Source organism: Propithecus coquereli, unplaced genomic scaffold (genome assembly GCF_000956105.1).
Source record: "Propithecus coquereli isolate 6110/MARCELLA unplaced genomic scaffold, Pcoq_1.0 Scaffold115, whole genome shotgun sequence".
NCBI lineage: Eukaryota > Metazoa > Chordata > Mammalia > Primates > Indriidae > Propithecus > Propithecus coquereli.
Window position 1 is genome coordinate 3,231,279 of NW_012135525.1, and position 24,861 is coordinate 3,256,139.

The following is a 24,861-nucleotide window of genomic DNA, read 5'->3' on the forward strand; positions in this document are numbered from 1 at the left end:
TTTGCACCACCGGAGTTAGAGCTACAAGCATGCCCATTCCCCCGACAGTGTGCACTGCACCCGTTAGGTGCGAATTTACCCATCTCCTCCTCCCCCCTCCACCTGCCCGATACCCTGTGAATGTCCCTTCCCATATGTGCACATAAGTGTTGATCGATTAGTACCAATTTAATGCTGAGTACATGTGGTGTTTGTTTTTCCATTCTTGTGATACTTCACTTAGAATAATGGGCTCCGGCTCTGTCTGGGATAAGACAATAGGTAGTTCATCATTTTTTATGGCTGAGTAGTACTCTATGGTATACATATACCACATTTTATTAATCCACTCATGTACTGATGGGCACTTAGGTTGTTTCCACATCTTTGCAATTGAGTACAGATGTCTTTTTTGTAGAATGTCTTTTTTTTCTTTGGGTAGATACCCAGTAGTAGGATTGCTGGATCAAATAGTAGTCCTACTTTTAGTTTTTTGATGTATCCATACTACTTTCTGGAGGCACACTCTTTTTCTCTGTAAATTTTCCTTTCTGGAAATTTCATGGAAATAGAATGATAAAATAGGTTGCCCTTTTTTTTTACTTAGCACAATGTTTCTGGGGTTCATCCATGTTGTTTTGTGTTTAGTTCCTTTTATTAATAATTGCTGAGTAGTATTCCATTGAATGCATATAACACATTTTTTTATTCATTCAGTAGTAGATGCATGTATGTATTACTTCCATTTTTTTTTTTTTTTACTATTAAGAATGACATTGTTTATCAACATTCACTTACACACTTTTGGCAGGCTGTGTTCTCACTTCTCTTCAGTAGATCCCTAGAAGTAGAATGGCTGGTTTTATGTTAACTTTTTAAGAAAACGCCAGAATTTTTCTCAAAAATTTCAGCTATTATTTCTTTAAATATTTTCTCCTCTTTATTTTCTCTTTCTTCTTCTGGGACTCCTATTAAAAATGTATATGCTTAATTGTGTTCCATAGGTCTCTGAAGCTCTGTTGATTTTTTTTTTTCAATCTTTTTTACTCTCTGTCCTTCAGATTAGATAATTTTCATGAATTTATCTTCCAGGTCATGGGGTCTTTTTTCTGCCATCTCAAATCTAGATGTAGAGTCAAATTATAGAATATCTCTAATAAATTTTTTATTTCAGTACCCATATTTTCAACTCTAGCATTTCTATTTAATCCTTCTTATAGTTTCTGTATCTTTATTTAGATTATTTGTTGAGTCATTGCCATGATATTTTTCTTTAATTTCTGAAATTTAGTTTTCTTTAATTCTTTGAACATATTTATAATAGTTGCTTTGATTTCTTTTTCTACTAAATCAAATATCTGGGCCCCATTAGGGCCAGTTTCTTTTGACTGTTTTTCCCCCTGATTATAGGTCACACACTTCGGTTTTTTGCATGTCACATACTTACTTTGTTGAAAACTGGACATTTTGGGTAACATAATAATATATTATCCAAAGGCTTTGTCCTCTCACCACTTCAGGCTTCTTCTTTTGTTGCTTTGTTTTCTTAATCTGAAGGATTTACCTTTCCTTGGACTGTAGTCACGCATATCTCAGGTTTGTTTGGTTTTTTTTTTTAATTCTTAGTTTTATTCTTAGCTTGACGTCTTAGCAGCCACACCTTTAACTACATAGCTTGAGGTCAGCCAATGATTTGGGCAGAGATTGTGATCAAACACTTTGAGCCCTATGACTTCTACACTCTGATGATCTGTGTATGGACTGGGTAGCACATTTAAGGTTCAGGAAGTTTTTACATCTACCTCAGCCTTTAATTTCCACTGTGTCCTCTTGAGTCTTCCCAGCACATGCTTGTAATTTCTCAGTAAGCCAAGCATACAAGAGAACTATAGCCCTTCTATAACTCTGTCACTTTCAGAATCTCTTCATTAAATTTAGAATTAGTTCATTACTCACTCCAACTGGGATTGCAACTTCAGAGTGGATTTTCTGATTCAATTCCAACTAAATTTGTTACTTTTATTGACCATGCCTTAGAGTATGAGTTTTCATACTCCACTCCAAATCAAGTCAGTACCCTCTGGCCACAAGGAGCCTGGTGTTCATTGCCAAGCCTTCTCTGGTAAAACAACTTTGATTGATCAGGGTGGCCTTCCTGTTTCCAGAACTTGAATAAATTTTAGACAGGGTTTTCCCTGACTTTAGGTCCCTGACTTCTCTTTTCTTAGCATTTACTTTGGAAAACTTGATATTATAAATTCTTTCTCTACCTCTCTGAGATGTAAATCTTCTCCCAGCTTCTTGCCAGTTTACAACCCAACAACCTCTTTCTCAAGGACCTGGAAAGCATCTCTTTAAAATGTAATCATAAAGAAAGAACCCCAATATCCCAGTCTGTGGGACAGTAGGATCTTAATTAGATAAGTGCCAATTAACAAACACAAACGGCATAATCACATTGAGCAACCTCCACCCGAACCTCCAGGACTTTCCACTAGCTCACTCCAGTGCTTAAAAACTTTCCCATCTTTAGTTTCAGGAGAGTTTAGTCTCTCTCCCCTATTGCAATAGTCTAGAATAAATTCTTCCTAACCTGTTTAACAGTGCATTTTTTCTTTGACACAGCCAAGCTGGGGATATGTGAATATCCATGGGAAAGAATGCTGTAGATTTTCTGAATTTCTACCGGTTTCATGAACTCAGCTTGTTGTTCGCCTTTGGTTGATTTCCAGAGCCCTAAATGGTGAATATTGACAATTTTTCCAATATTATACATGTCTTTTGGGAAGAGTATTTGCCGACTTTTTCATTTGGTTACAGCCAGCCTCCAACATTTTCACAATTCAGAATTTCAACATCATTGCCAACAAGAGTTCACTGGACGTTTTATACATTCGGACATCACTCTATCTGGTCTTGTTATTGAACATAAATCATTTGTTAAGAAGAAGAAATCTGTTTTCCAACATTACTGATATTTTACTATGAGTATTTGACCACACAAAGGAGAATCTTCCTATGTTTACATTGTGTTTTCTCTTCATTTTTCTTTGTTTATCTTGGTGAAACATCTCTTCCAGGAGAGGTTAACACTTTGTTTACTTTCTTCCTCTCTCTCTTTCTCTCATTATTTTTTCCTTCTCGAAGGTGTTGGTCAATTTTTTTTTTAAAAGCTAGATGATTTCTATCCCCAGATTTCCTCTTATCTACAGGAATATTTACACTTCCAAAAAGAAATAGTTAAGTGAATTGGCAAATGTGACTTTTTATTTCTAATTTTTACCCACCAGATTGAGTGTGTTGATCTGCCAAATACCAGTCTTTTATCCTCCCAGTTTTTCAAGCAGGATAGTGATACTCACATCAATGATTTTACTTCTCAAGATCTTTTGTTTCTTTGTGAATCAAGTCCATCAAGTCTACTTACATGCTTCTCAGTTGACATCTGTGAAGCCAGATCATGCATAGGGGACAGTGGTAGATAAATCCACCCAGAATTCCTTGGCAGAGCTTGAGTGTTTGTGATTTAAACTCAGTGATTTATTTACATTCCAGCATTTCACCTTTCTGAGTATTTTTTACTTCCTGATCTAAAAATTCATATTTGCCTGCTTTAAAAAATTTCTGGCCTACTTTTCCAAAGTTACTTTTGATAATTTTACTAATATGTTTCTCAACACCCACATTCCTTCATATTTTGTGTATGTAGAGATAATACATGCATATGCAAAAACCATGCATTCATTATTATATGGTTAAAGTTGGCCTTGTGTAGGGCTAGGATTAGGCTATCATTTATTCCTATTTTGTAAGAGGATGAAATTGAGACAAGGAGTTTTAAAAGCATGTTGACATAATAATAGAAATATTACTATTAGTTAATGTTTGTCACTTGCTGTATGCCAAGACATCTGTTAAGAGCTTTAGTTTAATAAGTTATTTAGTCTTTACATTAACACAATAAGATAGATATTATCATTATCACTATTTTACAAGCAAGCAGTATCAGGCAAAAGAAATTTAAAAAGTCTCAAAATTACATGTAATATAAAAATACGTAAATTGTAGTGATCTACCATAATAGTCTGTGTCAGGTGCTCTTCTAACAGCTTTAAATGTTTAACATAATTAAATAATGTAGTTCTTAAAAAGTCTAGTAGCTTTTGTCATCCTTAAAATGTAAATGGGTAAATTAAAGTATATAAATGTTAAATTACTTGTTCATATTCACATAACTAGTAAGTGATCAATCTAAGATTAGAGTTTCATATCCTATCTCATTAGCGAGGCTGGGAACTGGTATTTGAACTACAGGTCACTTAGCACCAGAGCCCATGCTTTGCTTTCTACTGCCTTACAGACAAATTGCACCTGAGTTTTTGGTAGAATTATTGAAGTTTGGGATTAAAGGAAACTTCAAAAGTGACCGTCTTATGAAAAATTTATTTTGTATCTATTTTTTGAAAAATCCTCTCCAAAATATCTTCAACACGTTTTTCTGCAGGTTCTATTTGAAAAATTCCGCTAATAGACAATGTATTAACCCAAGTGGCAATTTATTCTAGTTTGAGGTAATGTTATTAGCACTTTCCTATATTGTGATGAAATTTGGATTCTTAGAAGTGCAACCAGAATCCTTTGAGCCTGAACTGGCCTTCTAAAGTCACAAGAAATAAGTTTAATTCCTCTTCCACATTATAGCCCTTGAAACATATGAAATGAAGCTTTTAAGGAATTTTCTTTAGTTTTCAGTTTCTTGAACTATCCCACATGTAACACGGCTCTAAGTTCCCTTACCATCCTAGCTTTTCCCCTTTGGTACAAGTAACTTGATAAACTTTCCTCCTAAAACATGGAGCACCAAACATTGTATTTCAGGTATGCTCTGAACATTGTAGAACAGAGCAGAGCTAAAACTTTCCATTTCATTCACAGAAATAGTATAGTGTAATGGTTGAAAGTGTAGATGCTGAAATCAGCTATCTAGTTTTGATTTCTGCTCCCAACACTTAGAACCACATGACTTTGGACACATTTCCTAAACTCTCTATGCCTCAGTTGCCTCGCTGGTAAAATAGGAATAATAATTGTGTCTACTTTGTTGAATTGGTGTGAGATTAAGTGTGATCATAGAGTTAAGCATTTGGAAAACTTCCTGGCATTTAAGTTTGAGATCACAAACATTATTTAAAAATCCAGGCACTTATTGAAGGTCTACTGTGTATAGATATTGACCTTGTAAAGAGGGAAAAGTTATAGTCTGCATACCCAAGGCATTTCTTCTTAAAATTCTAGACTTTGTATTTCTTCTGAAGCAACCTATGATTGCATTTGATTTTGCTAAATCATAAATCATGTCACACTGTGGACTCATAATTAGATAATAGTAAGGGAAATGCTCGAGCCTTTTTTGTAACTGCTGCTGTGAAATGCTCTCTCTTCTATCCTGTTCTACTCCTAATCTAGGTCATTCAGTTACCTCCTTCGGAATCCTGATTGTGTCATCCGGGATACTGTTTTTCTATCCAAGCTCCATGTCATACGGGCATATGAGAAGCCTCCCATCAATGTCATCAACCAAGTCATCGCTGAAATGTGAAGTAGAACAGACTCAAAGGCTCAGCCTGCAGCAACCCCTTGGAGAGCTCCCTGTGGGGAGCCATTTACATAGTTAGGAATCCACTTAACAGTACTCACACCCAGAACATTTCTTAATTTGTTACTGAGGACACTATGGAAGATTTTTTCAGAAGCCTTGTTTAAATCCAAATGTCTGTCATCAGTTTATATAGCATTACCTGCTTGGTAACCCTAACCTCAATACCAAAAAAAAAAAAAAAAAAGAGGAAATAATCTTAGTTGAGTGCAATTGTTCTCAGAGAACCTGTGCTGATTCTTAGTAATTACTGTCTTCTTCTACAAGGGCTCTCAGAAATCTTTTAAAGAATCACTTATATAATCTAATTCGGGATTAATAGTAAATGTGGCTTTTGTACTTTGAGATATTTCTGCTTCATTTTGAAAGTAGAGACTTTTTCTGTCACCAGCCTTGTCTCCACCATTAACTGCCAAGGCAGATAATGCTGGCTTAGAAATCTCGTTTACAAATTCTGAGTTTTGAGACTTAATTTTTCAGGGCCTCAACACTTGAAGCATTTAAAGATATCCCTTACAATCACCTCATTTAATTTGGTTTCAATTACTCTTCCCTGCTTTTCCAGCCCTCTTCAATCTGAAAATCTCTCTTGACTGAAGATGAAAACAAGATCTGTTATTATACCACTGAGCTCAAATTGATAACTTCCTTTGTATTTTTGCTAAAAATAAATGTCACTTTCTTTAATATCCTTTGCATTTCTGTAATGTCTATTCTTTCTGACTTTAGTCTTCATGATCATTTTCCTAGATCTGTAACATTTGTATGTTTGCCCAAGAATGGGCCCTTGTTTTGTACATTCTACCATTCCTTCCACAAATACCTGTCGAATGCCTGTTATTTGTCAGGCACTGTTCTAGGCACTGAGGATACAGTGTTCAATGAAATACATATTCCTAGCCTTACATCCTAGTATCTGTGTAAATATCTTTGTTTATTGGATTTATCTCCTCACTATTTTTTCCACCTAAGGACAGTTTACTTTTACATGCTGAGCTTTTTTGAGCACCATTTAGGTCTTTTGAGATGTCTTTTCAGTTAGATCCCTGTAATCTTAGAATAATTATTAGTTTTTCCCCCTGGAATTTCTTGAAATCAGCCTTCTGAATATCCATGTATATCTATCATGTATCCATGTATACCTACCTGAATATCAATCAATCTCATTTTTTTCTAATCATGTCTCTGCCATAATGTCACCATGATTTTTTAAAGCTAAAGACAGCAATATGGTACCAAGAGGCTTTGTATAATTCTTGCATATGTTGAGTTTTAAGTCTCAGAATATTTATTTTTCAATTCTTCTTTATTATTCCTTTATGATCATGCATGAATTTTTTCATGGATTTATTATATCACCAAGATATTTGGCAACTCCCAAGAGGTTTATTAGGCATATATTCAAATATGGGCTGGGAAGATTTCTCTTTTCTGCATTTGATAATGCTTTTTATTACTAATTTAAAGTTTTATCTGTATTCTAGGAATAGCCCTGCACTAGTCTATGCTATCCTTATTATATGGACTTGGAGCATGCTGCAGTTTCCACTTGACCTGGCAGGTAAGTGTCTTGATGTTTGTGCAAAGAAACAGAAAATTACAACTCTTGATTATAAACTGTACTAAAGCTAAGGAGGAAATCGAGAGGATTATTGTTTCGATATCCCAGTGTTAGTTCCAGTTCAGCTTAGAAGGGAAGTAGATTGAAACTTAGGAAGTCATGAGTGGATCCACTCTGGTACACTGTGAGCTTAAGATAGTTGTGCGGATAATCGTACAGCTTTTTATTAATTTCAGATGGTGGTTCTATCAGTTATGATTTGTAAAACCTCCATAAATCTGTTAATACCTCTGTGCCTCAGTTTTTTCATCCATGAAATAGGGATGATAATCATAGTAGCCAGGGCTGAAGGTTCTTGTGATGATTCAGTAAGACATAGTTTTATTTATTTAAACACATAGTAAAGTGTTTAGCAAGTTGCTGGCATATGAGTGTTATCTCTTAATATTTTCAAGGGGTCATTTTCATTTCTTTTTCAGACCCATGTATTTGAACCTCGGAGAAAGGGTAATTTCAGGAGTAAAAATTAAAAATTAAAATCTCCCTCAGTGGCGGCTCTTGGAATCCCATTGATCTTACTTTAACAAAGGCTTATAAACTCCTGATATTTTGCAAGAAGTAAACTGTTTCCCAGGAATTTTATACTAGTGATGGTCTAGACTTGCATTGTCCAGCGTGGTACCCCTCAACCACACGTGACTCTTTAAATTAAAATCAATTAAAATTAAATAACATTAAAAGTTCAGTTCCTTGGTCACACTAGCCACATTTCAAGTGCTAATCGCCACAATGGCTACTATTAGTATATTGGACAGCAGAGAAATAAAACATTTTTACCATCATGGAAAGTTCAATTGGACGGTGTTGATCTGGAGTCATCCCACAACTTCTTAGAACCCTACAATTTTGATTTGGGAATTCTCTTGGATGCCACTTTACTCTGAAGAAATTCTACACGTGAATAATTACATTTTTCTTAGTTTGACTTTTTTTTTTTAATGATATCCAACTTGATGGCCTCAGGATAGGAATTAATCCATAGAACAGAAATATTTAGCTTTGTCTGCATCCTTTTTGGCTCCCTTTGATAGGCTGCGAGGTCAGAGGCCATTTTAGACATTAACACCCACTTTCTGAAAGAAAATTGTCACCAGAACAAACAGAAAGAGTTGCTGTGGCTGTTTTGAAATATCTGAAAACTAATTGCTGATTAATAATTACAAACGAATGTATGTTAATAACATGCACACACAAATTTTGTCATGGTGTGCCCTTGAAGGTACACTGTGCTCATTGGTCAGCTGCTGTCTACTGATAGGATGTCAGGTGCCACCACTTTAGATATTGAGTAATACCCTTAGGAGGTCCTTTGGGAGCCATCTCCTGACCTAGCTTCTCAGGAAAGGCTATGATTGATCTTACATTAGTTTTTCCTTTGTCATTCACTCTCTGATCCTCGCCCTCCCCTATCTTGTGGTTTACAGCCTTGCTAAGAAAATTTTTATTTAAGAAAGAAATTTTGTAAACTTTCAAGGGTGATAATGTTATGCAGCTGTTTGAAAAACAAAGACCAAATGTTACTTCTGACTAAATCACTATTGTATTTTCCAACAAACAGTACATTATGTTCATCCATATCAAAGCAGCTTCATCGTATTTGCAGGCGGCAGTAGACGAAGGCATTCTTTGTTTGAAAACTCCAAATGGAAAGCTTCATTATTATAAAAGGATTATTTTCTGCCCTTGACCCTGAATTAAATTTACATTTTAGAAATTAAAACAAAAGGTTCATCTGTTGATTGGACCTCCTTTTGTTCAGCTGGAAAATCAGTAATTACATCCAGTCTTTCTTGTAAACTGTGAAACAAAAGCATAAAGAATTAGGACAAAATAAAATAACAATGGCATTTATTTGGGCTTCCCCCCACCCACCATCATTAGAAAAATATGTTTAACATAAATTAAGTTTGAATTTGAATAAGTACTTGAATTTTCACAACACAATTTACCCATATCACTGAGTCAACCAGTAAATAGGTGGATCCTAGAGTGAGGATCCAGGATGATCTGGGCCATGTACACTTTGCTCCATCTCCCAAACTTACAGTCAAGCACATCAGTCATGATCCTAAGGTGAAGACTGTGGAAGCAAGTGAGGGGAAGGCAGGGCTTTTACTCCAACAGAAACAAAATGAGGCCATGAATAGGCCTGTCCTCACAGATGTCATTGTTATCCCAGTTTTCAAAGGAAGAAACCAGGAGGTTAAGTGACTTGGCCAGCATCTCTCCGCTAGAAAGTGCCGCAGCCAGAGCGGCAGCCAAGCCTGCCTTGAGGCCTGGAGCACACTACTGTGCCGCCCACACACCGCGGACCCCGAGAACACACTGGCAGTTCCTTCCTTCTTTATTCCCTGTAGTCTCTTTACTTGTGTTTTCCTCAGAGTGATGACAAGATGATCTGACATTTTTTACATGGATGGAAACTACATAGCAAGGTGCTCTCATTTGTTCCACCCAAAATTAAACTACCGGGTCAATTCCAATCGCGTACTAGCACAGCTCCCATTGTTAATGACTTGTCCCCATGTCATTCTGTCCGACATGTCTACAGTCCAGAGAGAGATGGTAAGTTGTCTGTCTTGGGTTTTCAGTACAGAATTTTGTGTGCCCCCTGTCTGTGACAGCGAGAGGATTCCTCAGCCTGTTCTTCTGCCAGTACAGTGCCGATCTGTGGAACATCGGAATCAGTGTCTTCATCCAAGATGGTCCCTTCCTTGTCGTACGTCTCGTACTGATGGCCCACTTCAAAGTGATAAATCAGATGCTGGTGTTCTTTGCTGCGAAGAATTTCCTCGTGGTGGTGTTGCAGCTGTACCGCTTGGTGGTGCTGGCCCTGGGAGTCCGTGCCTCCTCCCACAGTCAGGCAGATGGCCCGAGAGGACAGCACAGTGGCCCGGGACAGCCCTCCGAGCGTGGGCTCCCCCCCCAGGACTGGCAGAGCGAGCCTCAGGAGGGCCTGGCGCTTCCCTTGCGGGCCACCCCTGTCGCGTCTGATGACGCTTCCGAGGACTCCCACCCCACACCGTAGTGACTTACTCACATCCTCGTGCAGCTAGGACCTTGGACTTTCTGGTTCTTCCTACAGACGGGATCGTCTTCTTTCTTTTTCTTTTCCGACTTTGGCCTATCATAATTTTCAAAAGAATAACATAAAAAGGTGATCTTAAACCAAAGCCAAGGAATTTTCTTTTTTCAACTGAATGGAAGGAACTTTGATTAGTGGCTCTTACTTACAACTTCCATGTGTTGGTATCAGATGTTGTAGTTGTTCAACGGCTAAGTGATTTGTTTGTCTCGAACTGCTTGAAAAAGCTATGGGCAGGGTTATAGTGACATGCCCTCGAAAGATTTAGTGCAAACTATCACCGCGGTTACCTGAAAACAGAGAAGCTTTGAACTTTGGCTCCATTGTCAGACTATCTCGTCTGATCTTTTCTTCAATGTCCCTCTGACATCAAAAAATGTACATTCAGTGAATGCAGAACAAATGAAGGGAAAAGTGCCTTTAAAATTACCTCACTGTGGGCTGGAAGCAGTGAAAATCTCTGCCCAGCTTCCGTATCATAGAGAGCCCTATTCATTGCTGCACAGCCCTTCCCAGGAAAATCATTTTTCTGGGCTGATGTGGTATTCTGTCATGGCGCATATGCTGTTACAGAAATTTTATTGCTTTTGGCTTCGGTACTACGAAATTCACAGCAAGCCATTTCGGTTACGTATCTACTGGTGGCAAGGCAGGAAATACTGGAAAAATGCTAGCAAGGTCACAATTTCCACTCTGAGCATGATTTGCAGTGTTCGTCGGTATTTTCCTGAGCCCCACTTTACCATTTTCTGTATTGCCAAGTCGAATCACGTGGGCAGATGCAGGGAAGCTCTGAAACATGAATAAAGGTGTTTCGGGCCCTAAGTGTTACCATGGTTTCTGGTGTCTGCCAGCAGTCGCGGAAAAAAGCTGCAGCTCCTCTGAACCGCCGCTACTGGAGATGGCCTTTGGTCTCAGGGAACACGGGGATGGAGGACAGCATCAGCCCCACTCATGGCCAACAGCCAGGGATGAGTGACGGGGCTCGGAACGTGCCACCAGACTGTGGGAATAATACGCATTATTTTCCTGCATTAGGACTTAATTTTCCCAGTATTGAAATAGCTGTACTTTCCCTTTACATACCTCTGTACTTTCCAGATGGAGGTGATTCAGAAGCTTTTATAGAGAATTTTTGCTGTAAAAGATGCAGTGTGAAAATTTGCTGGGGAGTATGCAGTAATTACATAAGGCAAACAGTTAAAAAACTGTTCTTTTAGGGTTCAAAGCATAATTCCTCCTATGTCAGTATGCTCAGGAATTCAAAAGGACATTTAAGGTAGAGTGTACCCTTAACTGGGTATGACCTATCGACAACGAATTGGGGCGATTTTATCTATAAATATCTGTGTGACATAATGTCCATTCAAAACATTTGATACTAAGATTTATAGACATATTCTGGTTTTATGCAGAGTAATGCATATTTTCCAATAAATGGCTTCTTCAGTGCCATTCAGTTATATGTTTCTATTTCTTTCTTTTCTTACTCATGCTTCTAATTTTAACAATATCATGATTGTAAAATGATGCATGAGACTAATGGAATACATTTATAATTTTCCATAATAACTCCATGAAAGTTAAGATCAGGAAATTATATTTACATGAAGTAAAGAACTTGACAACCTTTAAGGACATGTTATTTAAAATGCTTAGCAATTGAAAGCAAAATAATAATTGCTATTTATAAAAATGTCTCAGCAGAATCTGTTTTTATGTTGACTGCTTTGTGTTGAATATTTTCTTCCCCAACATGTATGTGCTGCTTATTATTGCAGATTTGCTCATGGCATACTTTTCATGTTTTAATTTTTTTTCTTCCAGCAAAACAAACATTGAGCCTCTAAAAATAGACAAAGTATAAAGTAGTACGGCTGTTGCAAGGATGATTTTAAATACTTTCAAATCTGAGATTTGGCTTGGCTTCATGAATGAGTTTTTAGTGTTTAAATAAAGTATTTTATAATTAGCACTCCTCTGAAGGCCTGAGAAATAAAAAGTCTGTCCAAAATCTAGCTTCATTTAGAGTGTCAGGAAGTCAAAGAGCACCCAGGACTGTCTTGGCAATTAATGGTGGCAAAAATAGACACACGCTCTGCAAGGTTTTCCAGGAAAATCTGCTAAGGGCAGCATTTGTTAACCTAACTGCCAATACTCCCACTCCCTTAGAATGGATGTTTTTACAGAAAAAAAATCTGTATTCATTTAGTTTATTTTTAAAAAGCTCTAAGTCCAGGTTGTATCCATCCCTAGGACCCAGGATGAAAAGTTAAAAATGTATTCAGTTAAATTGTATGTTTTTAGTGTAGACTGCTAAACATGGTAATGTTTTGAAACATCCCAGTGTTTGTTATAAAGTGGCTAGAACATCAGTTACCTCCCACATGTTGACATCCTAGGATTTGTTTACATTTTATTTGCAATAAGATAACTAACTCACATCATCTGTATAACGTGACACAGCCATACCTCTGCACTGCCCCTCCTTGCCACAGACACACGACAGACAAATTCCCCAACCACTGAAGAAAGTGCCTTATTTGTGGTTGTTGGTGATGTTGTTATCATTGCTATTGTTGTTATTTAATTGCTTGATTAAAGCTTAATTAAATGTTCTTCTTAAAAACACATCATTCTGCTTGTGAACATAGTCCACATGTTTTAATGATACTGTGCAGAAACACACCTCAAGACCATTTTGTGGGTTTTCTTTGCCTTTGCTGAATGAGCCTCAAAGGACATAACTTGACATGGTAAAATTAGTAAGCTGTCTTATCTGTGATTATTCTTTTAATTTTTATTGAAGCTGTAATAGATAGCTTAAAAAATAAAATTTTGCATTGGCCAGTAACAATTCTTTCTAATCTTCCAGGGAAGAGTCTTGCACAAATGTACCCTTAGCTCTGTTGTAGTTCCACTAACACATAGCCCTTTAGGTCTCATAAAACCGTAAAGATATGGGCAAGAAATACCAGGATTTACTATTGCAATATTAATTGCTAGCCTGTTATTTAATAGAAACTTTTCAAAGCTCTGGAAAGGCATGCATTGTAGGTGGACAAGCATTAGGATTTCCACCCAGGTTTCAGAGTTGAATGTTGACTCTTATTATCTTTGGCATTTAATCTCCATGACTCTTAACTGAGTCTCCTGTTAAAAAGAAAGAATTGCCAAAGCCAGGCCTCTGTCTACCTTAGCACTCCTCCAATGCCAAGAAAGAGAGATGTTGAAATATACTGCAGAGACTCAGAGATGCGAGTGAAAAAGCCAAACAGTCTCAAATTAAAAGAAAAAAAGGAGACTGTTAATTTTTTTTCTAATTTCAGACTTCATTTTTTTACTTAGTGGACATTCTGATCCAGTTTCAGAAGCATCTGATTTGAGGTTAAACCAGGCAGCTGGAGGATGTTTATAGCTTTGAGGCTTCAAATAACTTTCCATGTGATGGAAGAAACTCTAAACAATGTTTGAATATGTTTGAATAATTAACTGCCACAGCCTTGTATTTTATGGGTATCCATCCTCTGAATCTTTCTTACCAGAAAACTATATGAGAATATTTTCTCTGAAGTATGTATATTTGTACTATTTTGCTATGAATGACCTTTGTATCTTACTGTAAACATTAAATAGTGTGTGCACAACTTTATCTTAATGTCTATTTTTTGCCTGCTTTTCATGTCTTTGTTCTCTACTGCAATTCATTTTCTTTATGGTTTTTAAGTTCCAGTTTAAAAAATAAAACTAATCTATTTAGAATATGATTAAAGTGGCATTTCAAACCAGTGAGGAAAGGCTGACCAAATTTACAAATGATGTTGGGAAATTTTGCAATCCATCTGGAAAAAATTAAGTTAGATTTTTATCTCATGCAATATATAGAAATAAATTCCAGATGGATTACAGATCTAAACGTAAAATGAAAACTATAAATATTAGAAGAAAATATGAAATGTGACTTTAGTATTTGGGGGATGGGAAAGATCTTCTGAAGCAAGATGTGAAACCCAGAAGCTACAAAAGAATAGATTGACATATTTTCTGACATAAAAGTTCAACATTTCTGAATGGCAAAAAATATCATAAATATATAACTAGTATTTTCTTCTCTGGAGAAAGGTGTCTGTGCAATCAGACAAGAGAGATGAGGTATAGAAATTGTAAAGGAGGAACCAAAATTATCATTTATTCATATAAGATTGAGTCTTGAACATCCAAGAAAAGCATATTAAAACCTCGAAAACTATTAAAAATATGAAATCATACAAAAATCAATAGGTTTTCTATATGTAGCACCACATAGAATATATATTTGAAGAAGAGATTTTCTTTACAGTATGAACTCAAACCATAAAATACATATGAATAAACTTAAAAAATGTATAAGATCTATGTGAAGAAAACTTTCAAATTATTTTGAGGGCCATAAATGAAAAATTCAACAAATATAAAGTTATATTCTATTGGAGAATGGTAAGCGGGCTTGAAACTTTAAAAAGGTATCAATTTTCCCTAAATTGATCTATAAATTTGATGCAATCTCCATAATGATATCAAAATTTTAATTTTTAGTGACTATACAGGTTGATTCTAAAGATTTCGTGATAAAATAAGCATGAAAGAATAGCTGGAAAATACTAAAAGAAAGAAGAAAAATGAAAGAGAATTTTCAGTATATTTAAGTGTATTATATAGCTATAGTAACCAGGAGAATTTGGTTCTGGTACATGAATAAGCAGTCAAAGAAGTGAACAGAATAAGATTAACAAATAGACTGAGCTATATAAGAGATTCTGATATATGATAAATCACGGGGCATGAGTAAAATATTATAAATGGTTTAGGCATTGGAAAATATTAAATTGGATCCCTACCTCAATCCTGTGTCCAAAACATTCACAGATGGATCAAATAATTAAACATTTAAAATAAAGAATAAACATAGAAAACTTTGTTTTTATAATTGTCATGATGAGAATGATTTCTTAAAAAGATATAAAACCAGAAACCATGGAAGCTTCATAAATTTCAGCTCATGAAATTAAAGATTTTAGCATCATCATAAAAATACCCTAAGTGAATTGGAAAGTTGAACAACAAACTAGGCAAATATGTTTGCAACAAATGTAGCAAAGCATTCATTTTCTTAATGGACAAACAGCTATTACAAATAAGAAAAAAAGTAAAAACCCATTGGAAACATGAGCAAAAGACATAAGTATATGAGTCACGGCAAAAGGAATAGTTGAAGAAATGCAAATCAAACCGCAATGAAATACCATTTTGCAAATGCAGACTGAACTACAAGGTCACCATTTTTCATTTACTGGGATGGCAAAGATCGGAAGGTTTCTCAGAATGCTGTATTAGAGGGGGTCAGAGGAAGTAGGTGTTCTTATTCATGGCTAGTGAGGATGTAAATTGGTACAACTCCTTTGGCAGACAATTTGGCAATATCAGTCAGAAAAATACATTTATCATCTGAACTAGCTACTCAACTTCTAAGAACATATCCTACAGATAACATGTGTGCAAAAATGTGTGTATAAGGCTGTTCAGTATTTTCTATAGTAGCTGCATACTGTCCATCAATAGAGTCATGCTTAAATGATTCCTCTAATAATACATAATAGCATGTCATTTTTGAAAAGAATGAGGTAGATCCCTAAGTGTTGAGAAGGAACAGTTGCTTAGATATTTTGTTAGGTAAAAGTGGGGGTTTAAAACAAGTTAGTATATCTCCCTTTTTGTAAATGTTATCTATATCTTTACAAGTAGATAATAAACATGAAATATGCTCAAGTTTCTAATGATCATGGACATCCTCTCCTGTTTTATTTTTATGCTTTTTATAGCTTGGATTTTTAAAATTATGCATTACTTTTATAATTTAAAAAGTAATTATAAAAAAAAGATACCTGACCAACTTGTAAACTTTACATGAGCCTCCTGCCATGTACAGATGCTTTGACATCATTTTGCAAATAAAGTAAAAGCATATCATTTATTTTCCCGCAAGAAAACAAAGACTGTGCCATTAGAACTAGGATGATATCCAGAAGCTTTAGATAAATCAAGGGCTTCAACCATGTCAAATTCTGCTTGCCTTATGAAGCATCAAATACTTGGGAAATGAAATAATGAATAGATCCATAAAAGTACAGCAAAATCAAACTGACCAAAAAGATTGACTGGGTCTTTCTTGATGAGTACCATGGAGACTGCTTTGCAGCTGCCAGTCTGACATTTCCACACTCCCTGACATTTATGGAGCCACCAGAACAAACTATAGAAGAATTTCACTTTGAATCAGCCATGCTGATTTCCCCAGGAGAGATTATGAACTGAAGAAACCCTGAAAGAGAAAACTTCAGAAAGAATCTATGCATCTGTTTCCAAGTCCATGTTCATAGCCCATCTAATTTGTGTATGTAAGCTTTTTGATTTTGTCAAATATTTACTAAATTTATAATTGACTGTGGTAAGTGATCAAATGGGTCATGTGCAAATCTGATCAAATTATTGAGGAAAGCAAAAATTCCTAAACCAACCATATGTCAAATATCATATAGTCTTTGTATCTGAACTAAGAATTTGGGGCAAGGAAAATTGGATCTACAAGACAAAATATGTTTTCTCTGTGGGTGCTGGTGTTCAGCTTCTGCCAAATGCATAGCTGGAGAATTCAGATGGTTGTGGTTCTGGGATCTTGGGAGTTGTTTCTACCTTCTGGCAAAGAATATTCTTCTCTATTATTCAAGGGTTCCCATATGACCTAAGTGACAGCTAACAGATGGGTCAAATGCTATAATTATTTCATCATCTCTCTTGGTTTCAACTAATTTCTATAACTAGTGGTTTTTATTGGTATCTCTAGCCCTAACCTCTTTCCTGGTCTCCATGCCTGGATTTACATCCCTCACCCCCTGCATATTCTGCAAGCATCATAGACTCAATATATAAAGAATGCATATCTTACCACATCCAACCCCCATTCTACTCCCTTTCCTGTGTTCCAAATGTTGGCCAGCAGCATCTCCAGCCACTCAAGTACCCATGCCAAATCCTTGGCACTTGCCTCTTCTTTCTTATACTTCCTTCCTACGTAATCCCTAAATTCTGTCAGTTTTGCTACTTATACTTCCTCTCGATCTTTATCTTCCCATCTCTATCGCAAGTGCTGCTATCTTAATTTAGTTTTGTATTATTTCTTGCCTCAGTATTGCAATTATTTCCCAAGTGGTCTTCCAACCTCTGGCTTAATCCTCCATAATAATCTTCCAAACTTGCATTCGGAGCTGGCTGTTCTAAAATGCACATTTGATCATGTGTATCTTCTATTTAAAACACTTTGATGATGCCTCACTGCCCACAAGATCAAAAATAAAATGCTTGATATGTTGATTTATTTGCTATCTATGTTACCTATAATGAAAATGTTAAGGTCAAGGGTATCTGTTTTGTTTCATTGCTGTGTGCCTGGTAGCTAGCACATAGTAGCTGCTCAAAAACTACTATTGAATGAACTATGTTTTCTGTGCTTATTTATACCCATAATTCTTTTACAAAACTAAAATCATACCACAGATTTATGTGTATGCCCTGCTATATTCATATTCATTTATTATCATTTCCTAAGAATATCCTAATGTTCGAGAACATAACACCTACCTACTCCTCCATGTGAACATAGAGAAAGACCTAATCACCAAATACGAAGGGCTTTCCCTTCCTGATGCTCCGCCTTTTTCTGTGGCCCCCTCCACTCCTATAGCGATGTGAGACCCGTCACCTCCTGGTTCTCATATTTCCTCATCATTGCCTTCTTTTATGTTCGTGGGTCTGTTTACTCCCTCACTCTCTAAATGTGCAAGTCCTACGTTGTTTATTTGGACTAATCTCTCTCTCTGTGACTCCATTCTCAACAGTGACCCACTAAGAAGGTATTGCCTGCTTCCTCCCAAGTTTCTCTTCCATACTTCCATTGGCACTTCCAATCAACATGTCCACAACTGGATTCAAAGCATTTCCTCCCCAATCTGTTCTTTTTGTTGACCCCTCAGTTTCTATTAACAGAACCACCATCTGTCCAGTCATTTGTGTTCAAACTAAGGAATCATCTTTGATTGACTCCCCTCATTCATTCATTTGCTGACTCCTACACCTTGCTTGCCTAATCAATATAATTTTATTGCTTTCTCTGATTATGTAAGTCATATGTGTTTAATGGTTTCAAATATACAGAAAAGTATAAAAAAGGGGATAAAAATTACATGAATGCCTACCCTACTAAAATTCATTATTGACACTTCAGAGGTTATTCTTTTGTGAATCTTTTAATACAGAGAGAAAAATAGATGATAGGTAGATATAAATAAGGTGATATATTGGTCTATTTTTTAAAGATAAAATACATTAAAAGGGTTGTGAAAATTGCAGCTTAATTTTAATTTGTATTTTGAACAGCTTCAGCTCTCAGTCTTGTCAGTCTTACCTCTGTGAAGGTATATACAACCTCACTTGGAGAAATGAAAAATGGTTTAGGCCTTTTGCGAATTTGAAGCCTGGACCAAATGGTGCCCCTGTGGTACACTCTGGAATTGGGACCTCATTTTATTATCTTTCTATGCCCCATAGAGACTCTCACGGTACGTGAGGAATAATTTTTTGCTCCACGAATTATCAATGGCATTAACAAATATCTGTTAATGCCTACCATATACAAGCCACTGCTAGCTATGAGAGGGATACACAAATGAATAAGACATTGCCCTTGCATCTGAGGAAATTTATATTGGTAGCCTTTAAAAAGATGCTGCTATAACCTCCATAAACTTCGCTCCCTACCAACTGTCTTCTTGCCTGTGAAGTGCTCATTTTGGTTCTCTGTGAGTTTTGTATAGAACCTGAAGTCCTCATCCATGCACTTTGAAATATGAGAAGGGATGCACAAAAGAAAGTAGATCTTAGAGGGCTGGTTTAAAAGAAAGGAAAATTGTTTGTTTTCTGAAAACACATTTTTGTAGGTTGATGGCCCTTTATCATTGCAGGATGGCCACCATAGGATGCCCCCCAACCTTGCAGGAGCTCATCTTGGACCTATAATGATCTGGGCTATGATCTGCTGTCTTCTCTTCAAAGGATGCAGCTCTTCCGGAGAGGCTTCTGTCTGAACTCAGCCATATTTCTATGCTCAAAGTAGTAAGGCACCATTCATGTGAAAGCCCCATGGAAGACTTAAAAGCATTGTACAGACCTTCAGAATAATCTAAAGTATATTCCTGGTAGATGTCCAGGGCAGAAGATGCTCACTTGTCACATGTGAGGGAGTCGTGAGATTTATTTTTACAGAATCATCATTTGAAAGGAAGAAAACTTGGGACCATCACTTTCCAGCCATCTCAATGACAGCAAAACAATCTTAGAAGGAAGTAATACTTAGCCTATACTTGAAGATTATAATCTCTTTCATTAACTCTTTCTGAGTACTTTTTGAAAGGTTTAAAATTATATTAAATGATATATGGCATAAAAGCCTTAGGAAAAAATGCTGGTTTGGGGAACATGTCAGTCATTTTTAAGAGCAGATGTCTACCACTTCTCTCTTTTGGGAAGCAGCCATTAAGCTGTGTGCTGCTGAATCAAATATGACAAGAAAGTTCATTCAGTCTGGTTTATTTTGGCTTGGGAGTCAACATCATGAGAGGCAATAGCTGGTATTTCTGGATCCGCTGTTGTTTCTACTTTAGAGACTGTTGAATCAGACTTGATTGAACTTGCAGACATCTCTGGTTCTGCTGCACCCACGTGCCTCCTTGCAGCCTGATCACTGGCGATCTTTATAGCATCTTGGTAATTTGTGTTTTAAAATTGGGCACCTACCTGCACAGATGTAAAATCAGCACTAACCAAAATAAGCTCACCCTCTAATCTTCGCACTCTGTGTTCTTCCATAGAAGACTAAACATCCAGGCACTGATCCATTTATTATACCGTACATGGCATCTCTAGAAATGACAGCCACATTCATCAAAACTCCAGTCCCTTGAAAGGGATAATGTTTAGAAAATATTTGAGCAGCTATCAGAGAATTCATCCTTGTCTTATGGCTTTTCTAAAACTTAATAAAAATCCTCTTTCCAATCAGAATCTTCCAAAAAATATAAACCTCATTTCTCCAATTTCTTAGAGAAGTTAAAGCAAACGCTGACTGTTATAACTTCTATTTTTTAGCTTTAAGTCCCTCAAAAGTGCTGTTTCACTTAGTGTCATGCTGTTGACTTTCTTTCCGATGTGCCTGCCCAAGGATTTTACTCATGATAGACTCAGCTCCTTAATTGTACTTTGAGTCACATACTCTTGGAACATTTGAGCTTCGAGGGATGTTGGGTCTCCTTACCTCCTGGAAAGAGAAGAAATGAAAGTTGAGAGAAGAATCCTCCTTGTTGTGGTCTAGTGAATGGCAAATTCAAGGCCAAAATGACCTGTACATAAAAGCAAAATACAAAAAACATACATATACAAAACAAAAAATTAACCATCTTTAGTTTTCTGCTAATAACATATAATATCTATAATATCCTTGAAATAATCTTATTTGCCCAACATTTTAGAGTTTATATGACACTGTCACATCTTTATCACAGTCTTCACAACCAATCTGGAGGCAAGTTTAAAAAAAAAAAAACCACAAAACTCAAAAGCAAATGAGGAAATAAGCACTCAGAGAGGTCATGGGATTTGTATAAGGTCACATCTTTGAGTCCAAGAGGCTCAAATCCGAAGACTCAGCTCCTGAGCTCAGAATGCATTATGAAATGTTTGTGTTCCATCAGTGATCATTAGTGGGCACAAATCAACTTAAAAATCTAAATAGACTTGCTTTTCCCATTGGTCTGAAATTTTCCAAACTTAGCTTTGATCAACACAGTTGTTCCGCTGTTTGTGGAAGTGGGTCCAAAGCCACCCTCATGAGATGACAACTGCATCTCTCTGCATAATCAGAATGGGATTACATTACCACCATTTCTTTGGGCCCTAAACTGGTTTGTTTCCAACAGTTCACGGCCTCAGGAATATTCTAACACTCATCAAAAATGAGAAAAATAATTTGACTGCCTCTTTTCAAAGAGAGGTTTGCAGTGTGCACCATTGTTCAAAGAAAACTATTGCCTTTGTTTCTGTGGCACTGGGATTAATTCTGTCAGAGCATTTCTTTTGATTGTCTCCTCTTCTATATTTCATGGAACTGGAAAAAATAAAACTCATTTTTCCTCCTTCCCACAGTGAAACTCATGCTGAATTTTGTAAGACAATTAAGAGAATAAAAGAAAGACACAGTGGCAGGGAATATGTGAGGTTCTATTACAGAAGACCTTTCCAGTTCCCATGACACAGACTTCTCCCTTCCCTTCTCTCCCCAGCTCTTCTTCTTTGCATATAAGCACTTTAGGTCAAGGAATATGGGTCTGCAGCAAGTAAAAGTGAAACTAAAACACCAAGTCTTCCTTTCTCTTCTTTCTCTGACTTCTTCATTACCATAAATTAAAACTTATTCTAAACTGATTTTGCCTATCTTTTCTTTGACATAAAAATAAGTTCTTAAGTACTCATTAAATGCCCAGTCCTGGTGGTGTCACCTCATCCTGTCTTCCTCTTCCTTAACTTTTTGTTCTTCAACTTTTCATGGATCTCTCTTGTCAGAGTAGTATAATTCTTTCTGTAAAACCTGAATTGGTAACCTTGGAAAGTCTGAATTGCATCCAAAAGGAATTCATTATTGCATGGGGGTGACTTTGACTTTCATGAAAATGAATGCTCTGAAACTATCAGCTTTGGAAAATAATTCATTACATTTTTTTTATGGTGGGGAGGGGGATAAAATGTCTTACATAAAAGCACCTCTTGTGTGAGTATACTGCGTGACCTATCTCTTATGAAAGAAAACGTTAGGACAGTCAGCTATTTGGAAACATTGTACATTCAAGCTTTTATGCTGACTTTCAGCTAGAACAAGATGAATCATGAATACTTAAAATTTTTTCCCCATGGTTCTGCTTAAATCCTAGTTTAATTGTTTCAGAGTATGCACCTGGGAGACTCTGTATGCAATATGGATTTGGGAGTTGGAACTTCCAAGAATTGTCTAGTTTAGTGGCCAGTGGGAATGTAGCTCCCCAGAATTTTTATCTTAGTCCTCCCTTCTCTCTTAATAGGGCAGATACTTTTATGTCTTTTTTTTTTCTCAAGGTGAAAGAATACTCACCACTAGGCCCAGAATTTTGAAGATGAACAAAATACCTTCAAAGATATTTTTCCTTAATTTTGAAAAATTACAGGAAAGTACAGAGTATAAGATTCATGTATCTAACATCCAGGCTCAAAATCTCTAATATTTTGTCACATTTGTTTCAGATTTTTTCATATGAATATAGAAATATAATAGAAATTAAGTGAAAATCATCTTTGTACTCTTACTCAATTGTATTCCTCTTTCTACCTCCCTAGAGACACACATTTTCATAAATTTGGTATGTATTCTCCCAGTCCACATTTTTATATCTTCATTACCTATCTATAAAAAATATGTAGTATTTGAGGCAGACAATTCTAACCACTCACCTAATTGTCATCTTTCCCTTCTTCCATACTATCTTCCATCCTGGTCTTGTTCAGGAAGTTGTGGCCCAGCAAGTTCTATTCGCCCTCCCTCCAAGGCTCTCTTGCTGTTAACTAAAGAGTGGAGTGGTGGGTAGGGAAGAACATGACCTAGTGTTGGTCAAGGAGCTGTAAGCAGAAGTTTAAAAGGTGGGGCTTCTAGGAATACACTCTTTTCTTGGTAAGAGTGAGTGGATTTAGATTCAATTGTTTTACTTTATCCCTCTTTGGATGTGAGCACAGATACAATGTCTGACACAGGAGCTATCATGTAATCTTGAGGATGAAAGGATGGCTGAGAAGAGGATGGCTGCTCACAGGGCTATTCCAGCAGAGCAGGGGATGCCCCAAAGTGAAAGGACATTAGGCCTACTTGAGCACTCCACAGACAACTTGGGACCAGCACACTTCTCCCTGACATGGGCAAGGATTGAAGTGAGGGATAAGAGGACAGGCCCTCAGGCTGGACCCATACCCCCAGTACATGATCGTGTTGTTTGTGGGCACAGAGGGGAGATGTGTGAATTAATCTTGGGAGGCAAGGGAGCCCACATGGGTAAAACTGAAAGGAGGATGCCGTGTGTGTCCAAGCCACAGAGCACTCACAAAGCACTCCTACCCCCACAGGAAAGACAAACTTTCGGTCCAGGGTGGGATCCTCCCAGCCTGCAGCACCATTGCTGGTGACCTCAGCTAGTTTGGGATTCTGTTTGAGCCAGACACTGAAAGGAGACCTGTGGGGCAGGCAAGGAGGGAAAAGAACAAAACTCACTCCTGACAGCCAGACTGTGAATCCCACATTTCCCCTTCCCCGTGAGCAGACTATTTCGTGTGGTGGGGCTGCTTCAGCCCCTCCCTGGTGGCTTTCCCCAGTGGCCTGGGAGCTGACCCTCGACTCCTGATGAGACACACCTCTCATATCTGCCTTTGTGGAGCCTGAAGGTAGGCTCACATAACCCAGCCCTGCCCAGCCTCACTCCTCCACTGATCTCTGCTGTTTTGGAGAATAAGGAGTCCCCCGGGAGCTCCAGGGTCCCACCCACATCCTGGGGCATCCGAGTGCTTTTCCTGATGGACGAGAGCTGGTCATGGGTCCCAGAAAACACCACTGCAGCTGTCTCTTTCCTGCAAGTGCCACCTACTGGCAGGGAGGACAACTTGTACAGCCCATCGCAGCATTTACCAACTCAATCATACAAAGCATGGCTGATTCTTACCCACGGCATCACCTACTGTCTCAGAGATTAAACTGGACATCCCAATATAATAACACTGTTAAGGAGACCACAGGGCTGAGGAAAGAGAAAGAATTTCAAACACAGATTTTCTGTCCCTTATTGACAAAGGAAGATGAAGGTGTTTGAAAAAAGAGCAGGGAATCTGGCCAATACATAGTGCACTACTGTTACAGCCTACAAGTAACTAGAAACTGAGAAAACCACCACACTATGGATATCTGTAACCAGGGTATCCATCTATTCTGCTTTTCTTGGGCTTGACAATTTTTTTGCTATAATATTAAAAATTATACATATATAATTTCCTATTCCAAACCTGGTAGAAAGTATGTTATACCTCAGATAAAGTAGTAATGACAGTCTTTGGGCAATTAACCAAGAATTATTTGGTAACAATGAGACAATTTAGAATGGAAATAAGGGAACTTTATTGTCACTTCCACTTCTGTAACTGGAGCAAGCCAATGTTGGAATGATATTCATGAAGCTCAAATTATCTGTCAAGTGGGATGTGTTGTATGTATATATAAAATGAATAAATTTTTTGAACATTGTGGATTCTAAAATTCTGATTTAGTATGTTTTGATAAAATTTTCCAAAATTGTGGAATTACATAGAATA

The 24,861-nt window shown here is 37.0% G+C and overlaps 1 protein-coding gene across 1 annotated transcript in view; it reads left to right on the forward strand.

Annotated features, from left to right (window-relative positions):
- The window catches only part of TMEM26 (transmembrane protein 26), a 35,971-nt gene extending 25,687 nt beyond the window's left edge, over positions 1-10,284 (forward strand). Inside the window, exons 5-6 of the mRNA XM_012657375.1 lie at positions 7,120-7,196; positions 9,848-10,284. Coding sequence (XP_012512829.1) covers positions 7,120-7,196; positions 9,848-10,284 — 514 coding nt within the window. The remainder of the gene's footprint in view (positions 1-7,119; positions 7,197-9,847) is intronic.
- Positions 10,285-24,861: the final 14,577 nt, after the last annotated feature.